The 14782-nt window shown below is 34.1% G+C and overlaps 1 protein-coding gene across 1 annotated transcript; it reads right to left on the bottom strand.

Moving 5' to 3' along the window:
• Window positions 1-43: 43 nt before the first annotated feature.
• Window positions 44-14509, bottom strand: LOC127831594 (uncharacterized). The gene is made up of 6 exons (XM_052356572.1): window positions 14360-14509; window positions 14079-14180; window positions 6546-6650; window positions 4149-4250; window positions 3578-3646; window positions 44-258 (listed from the first exon to the last, which is right to left on the bottom strand). The coding sequence occupies exons 2-6, from the start codon at window positions 14176-14178 to the stop codon at window positions 44-46; spliced, it is 591 nt and encodes a 196-aa protein (XP_052212532.1). The 5' UTR covers window positions 14179-14180; window positions 14360-14509.
• Between the last annotated feature and the right edge of the window lie 273 nt (window positions 14510-14782).

Here is a 14782-nt window from a genome sequence, read left to right as displayed (position 1 = left end):
CACCAAACCTGTATGATCATTTTTAACACTATATAAGTTAAGCTCATGTGAATATATACGACGAATATATAATCATCTCATCCCCATGTGCCATAACAATGCAGATAAAACAGTAGAAACGGGTGTCAATCTTCGTCTTCGCATCTTCCAAACAGCATCTCAGTTGATGTCTTGTCATATTGTCTTGGGCGACTTCAACTTCATAACCAAGTTCATCACGAAAGAATCCTGTCAATTTGGTGACATCTTTTTCTGATCCTTCAAATGTTTAAAGATATGCAAAATAGTATCAGTTGCAACGAAATATATTTTATCGTGTCCGACATAAAATAATTTTTTATATTAACCTACTTGTCTGCGTTTTCCGTTGGCGGACGTACGTTTGATCGTGCATGCGCACCCAATGATCAGTAACATAGTAATGTCAAGGTCTTTCGACGACAGTACATCATTACTGTTGAAATACTGTGGAGAGGTTTATCTTAGACATTTCGACAAGAGACCTAGGGCGACAGTTCAAACTATCATCTCCTAAACGAAGGGATAAAAGTTATGACACGTTCACACCAGCATATTACCTATGTAACCTTATGAATAGTATATAGTCTCATTGAATAGCACATTAGCAAAAAGCTATATTTTATCGACTGTAAATATGGTTGAACCAAGACATAACTTTTAGTAAATGACACAAACCAGTTATCGTTAAATAAAGATAAAACAAATAACTTCTGAATTGTTATATTCAACACGGTAAGACCATATGTATGTCAACATTGAGTCAAAACATTCACAACACTTCATGAATTGATTTAAGGCAGTCGACAATTCAAATTATTTAACCGTGAACAGTCCGCCTGCATCTCGATTTACGAATCCGTGCAACCTCCCAACCTTTCCAAAATACAGCATAAGCACCCATAATCTTCATGTTTATAGTGCATTTGGTATATTATAGTGAATCTAAATGACGACTTTGCAAACAAAGAATGTAAAAGTGACTGCCGAATTAAAGCCCACTTTCCAATATCAAACTATGAATAGAGGTTTTTGTTTGCCCTAATTACGTAAACTACCCTGTAGTTGATGTTGGTATTGATAATTAAAAGATGAATGTTCAGTCTTGTTTTGTCTCGAATTTTCAACAAAATGCAAGTAAATATTTCTTCGCAGCGAGAGCGTCTTATAGGGGTATTCCACTACGATCCGATTCCCAACGATTTGTCCCGATTTCCTATATTTTGAGGTCGGGGACATTCGTAACTCAATCGGCGAAGGTCCTAACTCATTCGTAGCTAGTCGCGAGGAGCGAGTCGTGAGCTCCCAAAATATCGCGGCCAGTTTTTAAACGTGTTTAAAATTTGACCAAGACCTCCAAGACTGAATTTAATCGCAGTTGACTTGTAACAGTGTCGTAGTGCGTTCTTGGGCGTCGTAATGGAATCTTAGGTAATTCGTGACTCAATCGGGGAATCGGTGATCACGTGATCTGTCTACGAATCATTTACGACTTTGTCAAGACTCTCAATAGTTCATCCCGTTTGAGTTGCGAGCCCGCTAAGATTCTCGCGATTTAGTTACGAAACAGTTACGATTTTGTAAAGAATGATAAAGAAATAATATTTTTCCATCATGTTTTGTTGTCGAATAACCCACGGTAAGAAGTATAGATGCGTAGGAATTAAATCACGAATGCGGAGCACGAGTGCTTTGATAACACGAATCTATACTCCTTACTGTGGGTTATTCGACAACAAGCCATCATAGAAAAATATTATTTATATTCTAACACGATTCTGATTGATTTGATTCAAGCTTTTGGACGTGAACTATGTTTTTCAATACTCCGCCCTTCTTAGTACAAAGTTCACTATTTAGTGAACTCATTGAATTGTACAAACATTTGACGTCGTTTTCATTCATAAATATTTTGCAAATTACGTCACTTTCATTGAGAACAACACTCATAGAAACTTAATGACGTCACATGTGTAAATTCTTTTGAAAAGCTGACATGCTATAAATGTTTTCTTAATTACGTTTCTTAACAAACAAATTCTTAGCAGGCGTGGCCATGCCACGTATCACCAAATATACAATTTGTTGTTTCATTACATTTATATACGTGCTACATTTTTTACATTTCTTTAAGAGCGGGATTTAAGCACGTGCATTTTACTGCAATATTTTCTTTATTTATTCGGAACTATTTTCGAAACATTAAGCTCCGCACGTAATTTATTGCAGAATAACCCACACTTGATTTTCTTCTTTGTCTACAGAAAACAAGTCGCGTGCCGTGTTAGAATCAATATCAGTAGATATTGGCACCGAATTCATGGGTGCGTTCGGTGAGGTCCTAGCTTAGTCGTGACCGATCTGCATCGTTCGTGGTACAGTCGCAGTAAATTCTTACACATCGTAGTGAAGTCGCGACCCATTCGCAAGACTTCAACCGAACCCCACGATTCGTCGTAACTCAATCGTACCACTGTCGTAACTGAATCGCAGACTGTCACAAGTCTTCCCGATTCAATAAATTTGAGAAATCGTAGCGAATCGTGGGCTTGTTTTCGTAGTGGAATAGGGCCATTAGGTACTCATTGACATACACAACCAAGCTTTGTAATTTGTCCATTAACTACTTCAATGGCATCGATGTGAATGTAAAAACTATATGATCCTGTGTGTCTATCACGCTTTTTGTAAAGACGGGTTGTAGTTGTCACTTGCTTTGATTTAATTCCACCGTACCCTAGAAAGTTTCGGTTCTTGTTGTCTGGTCTGCATATAAACCATTTGTGTAAATAGAATTTTAATTGAAAGTGTAATACTGTTTACTTTCCATTTAATTTGAATTATAATATTATATACAAATAAAGATTTAATTAATAATTCCAGATCACATGCGAGGTTTATAGCTCCTTAAATCCGATTTACAACCCCTGAGCTTTAATATTGACAATTCTAAGGCAGTTGCCCCAGTTCTTCTGTTCAAGTGTTTGCGTGTATTATGTACATATGTGACGTATCTAGTAAATTTGTTGTGTGTCTCATTTTTGGCAATTGTTTCCTTCCAATAAAAAAATAGACCGCATTTACAATAACGGTAATCACTCCTGCTGATACAGCTGACGTTTCATTCAATGCTTATGGTTATGTCAATTCTTAAAATGACCCCCGCTCGATTATTCAATAATTTTTTAAGCTATTTTATGAAAACCTGTTACTGTACATCTCAATTCTGGTCCAATAAAAGTTTTGATTTTTGGAGGGGTGGGGTCAACGTCTGTGTTTAGTTATATGAAACAAATTGTTTTTACTTAATTTTACAAAACCGATTCGAGTACTTGTATGAGACACCATCCTTCGTTATATCAAGATTGCATTATAAATGTAAAGTAAATTGTGCTTATAACCTCCAGCTATCTGTTATATATATAAAACAAATGTATAAATAAAATACCATACAATTTTACCATGAAAAGTCAACAGCTCTGTCATCCCTGAGCCCTTGTGTGTTAATGAATACTATTTCGTCTCAAAAAGATGCGCAAATATATTTTACTACTAGTACCTGGTCTATTACGTGAGTAGTTTATTAGGAGCACAAAGCCGGTGCCATCGCACGGGTATGCAGCATCAACTGGAAAAGACAAAAAAATATAGATATGTGTTACTAGATAGATTAGGTACTCTATAATAATGTTGCAGCTATATTTTTGTAGCTTCACTTAGTGTAGGACTACTGATGGACCTCTTAAATCGGTCAAGCAAGACCATGTATTGGGAAAGATTCACAGTTTTATGTCCGTTTGGCAGGCCAGCATAATTGATAATAGTTACTCTACGTATCTTGGTATCAAATACTTGATCACCTGCCCGGAATTGCGGGATATGGGTATTGGTCCCGATATCATTTATGCGGCTATTCTTCCCACTACATCTATGATTCAAATAATTAAGTTGTCTTGGAGTAATTATGTGCACTACGTACTTCAGTACTGGTCAACCAGATAGGCCAGGAAAGCGCGAGGATGTTAAGTGAGCGTCTTGATGATTAACAACTGTTGCAAACGACAAAAACCAGTGTTCGACTTTATAGGAACACTAACCATAATTATATGTAGACGTAAATCCCAACTTACTGCTTTCTCCCATTCCCTTGGCTAAGAGTGCTGGGTGAATGAAAACTGTTTTTTCGAAGTCTCGAGGCCCAAAACTTGATTCACCAGAGCATGTTAACACACCTATGCATTAAAATGTAAATAATATTTTACTACACATTAATATTTGATCGTATAAACTGCGCTTAATTAAGACATTTACAATACATACATCATCAAATACTTCAAATATTACGTGTGAAAAGGACAAATTTGCCAAATATGTTTGTAAACAGACATGTTCCGCAGGGCATTGATGCTTCCTCATTACACGTTTGTATCAACACTCAGTTTATATCAAGCAATAGAACCAAAATAGCCAACTACACATTGACATTTAATGAATATTACAAACAGTTATGCACGGTTTGCGAAGAGGGGTTTTATTCCGCCTACGTGGAAGATACACAGTAGCGCAAATTAAAATGCTGTTCAAGTTCGAAAATACCCTGTATGTTTGCTTGTTAAAAGTCTCAAAAACCCGGCCATGTCAAGCACAAAAAAAACGAAGGAAGGCAAGTTCGCATGCTGGCAATATTGCTGAAATATCAGCATGAATCTCTCGCAACGTATCGCAATAAGTGTTTAATGCAATCATAGTCAACGTTCAAATCATAAGAGTACTAAGTGCAATAAGTAGTTGAATATTTTGATTTACATCGAGCATAGACTATATACGTACAACAATACAGGGCAGGATGTATATGGACGTAAAAAGACTGTATAAAAACTATAATGTAAAGAGAACAATGTTTAATTACAAGTCCGGCTTAATGACATTGAATGACAGAAGACTCGATGATGTTAATACTTAAATATGCAATTATATTTCTAAACAAAGTGTCGATGAAAATACAAGTACTTCAACAATAAAAGTTTATAACAAATCTTAAATGCGATGTCCTGAAGTCATTACGTGTTTGGATGTCTCTTTTACTACAATCGTTATCGCATTATCCGGTAACGTTCAAATCGTTTGCACGCTGTATTTTATTTGATGTACGCTATGTACGTATCGTACTAACTCGAGTTATACAATGGATGGATCACGGTATTGCGTGCATAGATATTGCACGGTTTATCATCCAAATCGATATATTTTACCATTGCAATGTTTTTTGTTTGGTAAGATGACCATTAAAAAGCAGCCAAATCGTTTTAAGTACCACTGCTTACAAACCATAACTTCATGTACTATTTTTTATCTAAAAGGTTGTATACATATTTTGTAAGTTATCCTAAACGGCAGGACAAAATAATACTATTGTATACAAAACAAAAAATTCATAGCGTAAAATACTCATTTGCGTTTGGTTCTCAAAAAGTCCATTCTTACATAAATTGTGTAAGTGTTCTGAAACTTTATACATGCAATATGCAAGTAAATGACTACTTTCTTGAGCTATAGGAGATCGAAAAAGCAAATGTCGTTTCAGGCGCATAGCGCATCATACTTGTTTATTCTTAAAAGTGAAATACAAAATGAGTCTAATAAATAATTAATTAACTTGGGACTATGGACACGTTTAATTAAGTCTAAGACTGAAATGGGTAAAATCATTACATCTTTTGCAAAATTGGTCACTTATGTAAGATGTTCTTAGACCATAATACGTATTTATATAAGTAAAGTTTAACAACAAAACAGATTAGTTGTATAATTGAATATGCATACATTGGCCTATATACGCTTAAAACATAAGCCATCACGCCAAATTTGTAACCAATATATTCATTTTTCGACATTTGCAACATATTTATTTAAGCTCGATTGCCTGAGGCTTAATTGAAACGCTCTCGTGTCCGTTTCCTGGGACTCGAACCAGTACTTTGTGTCTATGGGGAATCTAAATAGCGCTCCCATAGTGGGGATCGAACCCTTGACCTCCCGGTTTACAGGTGAACACCATAACCACTACGCTACGGCTTCCTCAAATTTCGCATGATATAAAATGAAGTCACTAAATCTTGCTTGCGTATACTGAATACCCGCTACTTGTTAATTACCAGTTTCGATTGTAATTATGTATTCCACCTGTGAATACAAATTATCGGATTAAATTTTATCAAACCAAATTGACGTGTTTGGCATATGGTTAGTTTTATGTATTTTTATGTAGTTTTATGTATTTTTTTAGTTTTAATAATTTAGTTTTCAAATTGTCAAAATATGTATTTAGTGTTGTTGTGTTGTTGTTGTTTTTTTGTTGACAGGCATCCGCAAAACCTAACCGCCCGCTGACGCGTAACAAAAAAACAAATTGGTATCGCCTAACGGCATTAAGCTTGTTGAAATGTACAGCGAGATCTACCCGTGCATTCAAGGACATTGCAATCGTTTTTGTTTCGGGTCAGATTTCATTCAATGTGCATCCTTACTTGTTTCAGTTTCGGTCTCAGGATGTTTATCACATTCTTTTGAAGAAGTGTCCGTTTCTGTTACTTTCGGTGGTTGTTCGTTCATATCTTCTGTGCGATAAATCCCTACGTACGAGAAAAATGTAATACAAAACATGTGTTAATATGCTTGATATTGCGAAGTAAGAATCTGTTCGTGAAATGAATTAGTCATCACTGAATAAATCATCCGAATGCATCTTCAATCTGTCAGATATAATCCATGCTATGTATAATTACGACTTACTAGTACTTAGCGGAGATATCCAGATAAATAAAGTGTTAACAGTTAACAGTTATTTGAAACTTTTAAACATGGCGTTTATTTATGCAATATCCAAAAAATCGACTGACTTATCTATCCATGCACATATTTGCACACTTGACCTAAATAGACTGATACCAGCGACGTAGTATTGCTTTTTTTTTAAATCAGCTAGTTAACAGTTTAAAACAATGCTTTCAAACAGATTAACATGACCTTTAACGTACATGGACGGAAATTGTCCGTACCGTGCAAGTATGTATTGTTTCCTTGCCTTATAAGAGATTATTATAGCACCTCAAAAACTCCGATACCTTGTGAGCAGAATAATACCATTGGAGCAGCGCTCATTATTATAGCATGAACTAACATATGGTAAGTAAATTGGAAAAAATAAATTTTCAAAGTCCAATTTTAAACAACTGTGTATTAACATTGATAACAAAGGTATTGGCCTACACGTAGAAAACATCTTGACATATATTTTTAAAAAAATGAGCGAAATGTGGCTCCCTTAAGTAGAAGATCGGGCAAAATAGGCCATGTTCAGGCATTAAGGGGAGAACAGCTTCTTGAATTTGCAAGCGACTATAATAATCAAAGGATTAATACAAACTTACACATGTCTGCCATAACCTCTCAGCAGGGTTTCTCCAGAAAACTATTTCTTGTGGAGAAATTTGCGTTTTTAAAGAGCATGTTGGAAAAACATTGATACCATCTGGAGAAGACCAAGAAACCTTATATGAGCAGTACCTTTATAATTCTTTTTGGTTACAAAAAACTAATTTTCAGACAAAACTTTTCAATATTATTCGTAATTGTCAAAAAAGAAAAAAAAAGGTTAATCAAACCATTAGCTCCAATGCATCAGTATCCGAATTCTCAATGTTAATGCCACTTTTAACATAATCAGCTTACGCTCCCTTTAAAAATGACAATGAAGTGTTCCAACAATTCATCGTAAAAGTTTTCAAAGCTTTAAACGAACCTCATATGTACAAAAATGTTGAAGCTTTGGATCTCTATGGGGTTTTGCTAAAGGAATTTCATAAGTACGAGAACAGTTTTTTAATTATTTTGAAGGAAGAGAGTGTCATTATAGTTTACATATTTACTTAAAAACATTAAGTTTTCCTATATTATGCAAATATACTTCCAACTTAAATTATACAATAATTCATTCGTATTATGTTATTCTTACAATAAAGTCATTGCAGCGAAGCATCTAATTGGCGCCATTTATAAGTTGGTTTTGAGTAAAATGTACAAAAATATTAGGCGTGACATTTCATCCCGCCGTAACACGTATTTTAGTATAACGAGGCTGGAGAGTTTTTGAAATTAATGCAACAACTGTTTGCGAAAATCTGACCTCCAAAGATGATTTTAGCAACAATTTGCATAAATCAGGGACAGAAACAAACACCACATGATGATGAAAATATTTATATACAATTTAGCAGCACAATGCATACTCAAGTTTTTTGTGATTGTAACGGGCTTCGCAATATCATTTTATCGCTTCTTTTAGCGAGGAAAGGAATAAAAGCAACCAATTCAACCCATTTAAATCGATTATCACGTCATTTTTTATTAACACAAATCTTCCCAAGCGAAACATTATTATAGTCAATTAAAAACAAAACGCCAAAGATGCCCATCCTATGTTTCGCTGTTGTGTTGCCGGTGTAGCTTCAACTTTCTCAGACCGTGCAAACCATCAGTTAAACCGGAAAATACACAGGATAACGCATGCGCAGTAGAATAAAATCAAGCTACATCATTGCCGTGAAAGTTTTTAGAATGTTAACTAAGGAAAGCAACGATTCTTTCCATTATTAATATGGTATTGCTTTTGCTATGCATATTAATCCATGTAAAACAACACATAATTTTACATGGTTTATTGGCATGGATCTTGAACGCCAATCAAAGTATTCGTCTCACGTCACAGAAATACACAAGCTGATGCAATTTCTATAATATGCATTGTGTTTTGCTAACAAGTCTAAACAAAACCCTACAATTCCAATAAAACAGAACAAAATATTAAAGGTGCCTTTTCACACGTTTTGGTAAATTGACAAAATTAAAAAAAAATGGTTTTAGATTCACAAATTTACGCTGTAGTTATGATATTTGTGATGAAACAGTAATACTGAGAATTTACCATTCCCCTTAAATATCCATAATAGACATTTTTTGACGATGTAAAAACCTGAAAAGTATAAAGCGTTGCTACGTGAAACGATTGAATAATTTGGAGAGTTCTGTTGTTATCGTTATATTTTGTGACTCTGTGAAGATAGCTTATATAAAGTATAAAATACAACATGCATTGTATGAGCACGGGTGGCCGAGTTGGCTATGAGTTAGACTTTTACTCCAGAGGTCAGTGATTCGAGCCCAGTTGAGGGTGACTTTTTTCTTTCTTTAATTTTATTCTTGTTTTTAACTGGAGCTTTTAAGATGCAATGTTTACATTTATCAATATAAAACATTTAATGACAAACTTCAATAAATGCCAACATCTGTGAAAATGTCCCTTTAAGGTAGGAAAGCTCGCATGTTTATATATAATGATTGGAATGTTGCATCACTCTAGCGTTATTGTGTTTCGTGTTATTCGTCGCTAACTGGCTGGAGAAATAACGTGTTGAATGGTTTCCTGAAAGGCCACATATATAGCCGTTACAGTTTGCACATGAAAATAAACACCACTTAACAATCGAAGTAGGGATTAGGGAGTGTTTCAAAAACGGAAGGAAATAGTGACTTAACGAACAATGTGACACGTCATATTGCTATCAAAATCACAAGAAACACTTTACAAGCAATAGCGCTATATTTTCATCTGTTAATTGTGTTTTAAGCACCAATATGTTTTTTGATTGATAAGCGACTTTCAGACGCTTTAAGGAAATGACCAATCTTTAAAGCCCTGACATTTTAGTTGTAATACTTGTCAGTATAGTAATTGCTATAAAATGCTAGCCAGTGTTATGTTAAATTTGTTAAAAAAATCGAAGTCACTTTTATTTTTAACACTTATTATAATTAAGTGTTTCAAAATGTATACACATGTTTTCGTAATTATGATAAAAATAAAAGTGTATTAATACGTGTAAAAATAAAAATATATTGTGAAAATGTAAGAAGTTGGTATGATCCTTACATGCAAAATCGAGAAACCATGTCACCAAAACATAGTTATAACTTAAATTATAATATAATGTGTTTAAATATTTAAAAGTTACCGCGTGTAATCAGAATTGTATTCAATTCAAACCCCAAGTCGAATTTTGCAAAATTAAAAATACCATTCAAACGAGCGTTGAACTTCCGCAGGCTTAAATGGTATAACTTCTTATAAAAGAGATTTATTTAACTTCATTCAAAACTTAAAATTGTTGCTAACACTGTTAAGCAGTGCATGCTTATATTTGTTATCTACCATTTATAAAAATTGATAAGATTACAATTGTGAACACTGCTTTCGTTTGTCGTTGTACACGTTAAATGATGTTGAATGGTATTTTTAATTTTGCGAGAGAAATGAAATAGCAAATCTGTAATTTTGATACTTTACAACGAAACAGTTTGAAAACACCATTGACCAGTACTTAAATCACAATGTTCGAAACGTTTAAACTCTTTGTGTAATTTCATTTTCACTTTGTACTTACTTAGCGTACTACCTCTAGCTATACCATTGTAGTCACAAGATATTGCGCGTTTAGATAGTGCACAATCAATAATAACCATATCGATGTTATTTGACAATTTCAATGCGTCACTTTTTGTATTTTGGTCTTAAGGTTGTCCATTAAACAAAACAGCCAAGTTATTTAACTTATTTCTGTATTAGAGCTTTAATCACGAAACAGCGTGCATAATAGTCGAGGCAATACACTGTGCAAATATTTCACAACTTGAGATACTATTGTTTACATTTGAGTACAATTAACGTATTTTTCAATTGAACAAAAAAGTGACTTCCAAAACGGTACACATTCGAGTTTACCGTGTTAAGCGATACCCTTATTCTTAGCCTTTATCTAAGCCTTTCCTTTTGCTATTCTTCTATGTTTTATGTCCGCCAAAAAGATGTTTAAGATCATGTTTTATAAATTTGATGCTTTGTTTAGCGTCCAGTTGAATTGCGTAAGTAGAATTTCTAAATATTGGAAATTTACCAAACAGACATAAAAAGCAACTTTTTAATTTAAACAAAATATATTTCTAACAACTTTTTCAGGGCAGTGGTAAAACGTTTAACAGTACATTTCTTAATATGCATCATCATCATATTGTATGTCAAAGGATAAAGTATATTTGTCATATAACAAGAACTACTCTTTTGTTAAAAACAACGCAATATCCGAGAACAGTTTTGTCATCATCTTAAGTACGGAAATTACAAACAATAATTTCACAGACAATTCGTCATCCAAAAAGCTTGATACATAATTTGAAAGTTATTAATAAACGGTAGTGCAAATGAAGACAAATTACCAAATTTAAAAATAGGAATAGTGTTCATGTTTTGTGCACTAATATAGCATTCTCAAACTAAATTTGAAATTGATCTTAAATCGGCTACATTCAAATTAAAAGCAATGGGTCTACAGGAGAATCAAAAGAAACTGCCAAGGCATGCGCGTAGCGAACACTATTCGTTAATTCGTATAATAGTAAAAGATTAAAGATGAGTATCGGAAATAAATGCCATTAACTTTGGAACACTAATACGTTACATTATGTCTTAGACTGAAATTGTTACAATCATAAGACGTATTGCAACATTAATCACATGAAGAATGGTCTTAGACAATACCGGCATTTTGTAATGATTAATTATTATTGCATAAACTCTATCTATAATGCCCTCTGGCTAGCTGCAGAAACTTGGCAAAAGGAGGGCTTGAACGGGAGAAATCGTTTATTAACAAGGCGATTCACGTGCCGTTCAAGCCCTGTTATGTGTTGTTCATATCCATAAACTGGTTCAAGCGCAATTACTTCCCATTTTTCATTGGATTCAATGAAGTTAGTATGAACTTTTTTTAATAACTCCAGCATTCGACGACTTTCCAAGCATAAATAAGGGAACTGAATAAGCACCAGTTTCTTCATTCAAGGGGCCTTTTCACAGTTTTTGGCATGTTTTGAAATAAGTCATTAAATGCTTTATATTGATAAATGTAAACATTGGATCTTAAAAGCTCCAGCAAAAAATCAAGAATAAAATTTAAAAAAGGAAAAAAAAAGTAGCCGCAGCTGGACTCGAACCAGTGATCCCCGGAGTCCTGGAGTAACAAGGAGTAAAAACGCATAAGCCCGCTCGGCTATCCTGCCAAGCATACTTGACTAAAGTATTTTATGCATTATATCAGCAATCTTCGTAGTTTCACAAAATTTAACGACAACAACAGAACTCTCCAAATTATTTAATCGTTTCGCGTTGCAACGCTTTATACTTTTTAGGTTTTTAAATCGTCAAAAGATGCATATATTGGCTATATTAGACCATGGTAAATGTTCAGTAATACTGTTTCCTCACAAATATCATAACTAAAACGAAAATTTGCGAATCTGAAACAACTTTTTTCAATTTTGTCAATTTACCAAACCGTGAAAAGATCCCTTTCATGCAGAGATAAAGGCAATGGATATTTCAATCCACTTTTAAAATTATACAATCTTCATTCTCTTGACAACAGCTTTATTTATTGTCAACTTCAATGAAGTTAAGGTTATTTACTCAACGCTTTCAAAAGACTATGTTGTAAATGTAAGTGTAAATGTTCCTTCAACGTTCCTGCTGTATGCTTGAAATACTTCAGTGACAACATGTTGGCAGTATTTGTTTTTAGAAAATTTAGTGGGAACGAAATAAGATAGACCTGTACGAAAGAAACATCTATGAAAACAATTACTTATTCTGACGATATATTTATCCGTCACGCCCAGTAAATTCCAAATTATTTCCTCATTTCTTACTTTGCGCGGCTGCACTTCAACTTTGCACACATTTTAAATCGAAAACTGAATATCCGAAGGTAAAGCCTCGTCATTTCTGATGATGACCGAGTGAGGCATATGTAAAACACAACCTTGAACTGTATTACGTCATATACAATAGTCGAATTATTTTGTCGATGTCGAATGAACAAGACATATTGTTTTAAATGTTATTTTAATATTTTGTTTGATATGTATGATTTGTTTATGCAATAATAGCGAAAATACACATTTTCTCGGACATGATCATCTGCGGGCGCTCTCAAATTCCGTTCCTGCGGATTTTTCGAGCGCCCGCAGATGATCGTGCCCTCGAAAACGTGTATTATCCCTATAATGAAATCCAATTTCTATATAACGCTTCGCTGCATTGAAATTAGAAATAAGTGTTTTCCTGAGAAAATGTCTCATATACTCTGCCGTAAATCTGCCATTCATGATTGACAGTAGAAACTATATATTTGCACATGTCACGGGTACTTTTTAACAATGACTGACTGAACAATTAAATGACAAATTTTGGGGAAGTTGTTTGCATAAAGAGTTAATTAGTGCAATTAACAAATATTTGAATGTGTTTTGCAGACATTTTAATTAATACAGACAAAAAAGTATTGCTTTATATGCTAGCCATTGATTATGTAGAAAAAGAAATAAATAACGTTCTATTTTTATTTTAATCGCTTGCTCAAAAATCCATCGAACACGTTGTTGTTGTCTAAAGGTTTCTGCTAAAAAAAACTCCTCTTTTCTTTTTTCTAAATAGACAGGAGGTCTTTTTAATCACCTCCCCGAGATTTAAGCATTATTGTTTACTATTTGTATTATTCGTATATTTCGAATAACAATTAATATGGCCGTGCTACGCTTCTGAGTGGTACCAGTTTAGATTGACTTTGGGATTTATGTAAACCGTCTGAGTATACCAGCTATTTATAAATACAGTTTTGATCGAACCATATTTGTGTGATTGTCATTGATTATACTTTTTATAACTTTTTTGTACAAATTGACGAAATGCTTGTTGTTATTGTTGTTGTTTTTGTTGTAGTTGTTGTTATTATTATTATTAAAGACTTGCATTAGGAAACCTACCCGTCCGCGGACGCCAAACAGAGAAACACATCGGTATATCCAAACCGAATAGAAGTCGATAAATTGCAGAATGTGATCTACAAAAGCATTCAATGTCATTTCATATTTCATGCATTTTGCATCCTTACTTGCTTCAGATTCAGTCCCTTGTTGTTTATCACATTCTTTCAAAGTGCCCGTTGCTGTTACTTTAGCCATTTCATCGTGTGTATCTTCTATTGGATCCATCACTAAATGAAAGTGAAAAGTGAAATACAACTTGTTCGTTGTAAACACACAATCACAGGACGTGCATGTCTTATTAAAGTCAGAAGCAATTTGTGCAAGGAATGAATCATCTCAAAATAAAGCATCCAAATGCATATAAAATATGGCAAATATAACCAAAATTATGAATATTTTGACTTACCAGTACTTAGCAGCGATATGCAAATCAAATATGTGTTAACAGAGTTAATCGAAACTTGTAAACACGGCGTTAATTCATGAAATATCCAAACAATCTTCTGATTTATCTGCCTATACACGCACTTGCCCCACTTGACCCAAATAAAAAGTTACCAGCGATACTGTCTTGCTTTTCAGAAAATTAGCTTGTAAACTGTGTTAAACAATCCACTGCGAACAGATTGTCATGGCCTCGAACGTATATGGTCATAACCTTTCATGCCGACGATTATTATATTTATATGTTCCTAGCAATCTAATAAAAAATCGTGTATGGAAACTGGATTGAGTGTATGAAATTTAAGTAATGGGTGAAATACATTTGGACACACTGTGTCGGCGTGCGTGCGTGAGTTCGTTCGAGCGTGCATTCATGCGTTCAGCG

This window comes from Dreissena polymorpha, chromosome 5, assembly GCF_020536995.1.
Source record: "Dreissena polymorpha isolate Duluth1 chromosome 5, UMN_Dpol_1.0, whole genome shotgun sequence".
Classification (NCBI taxonomy): domain Eukaryota; kingdom Metazoa; phylum Mollusca; class Bivalvia; order Myida; family Dreissenidae; genus Dreissena; species Dreissena polymorpha.
This window is presented reverse-complemented; position numbering and strand designations above follow the sequence as displayed.

Excerpts from the sequence above, each read along its gene's own strand:
- LOC127831594 (XM_052356572.1), bottom strand. The coding sequence starts at position 14,178 with ATGGATCCAATAGAAGATACACACGATGAAATGGCTAAAGTAACAGCA. Across the intron at positions 4,251-6,545 it reads TGAGACCGAAACTGAAACAA|GTGTGTTAACATGCTCTGGT; the intron begins GTAAGGATGCAC and ends TTTAATGCATAG. Across the intron at positions 3,647-4,148 it reads CAAGGGAATGGGAGAAAGCA|TTGATGCTGCATACCCGTGC; the intron begins GTAAGTTGGGAT and ends TGTCTTTTCCAG.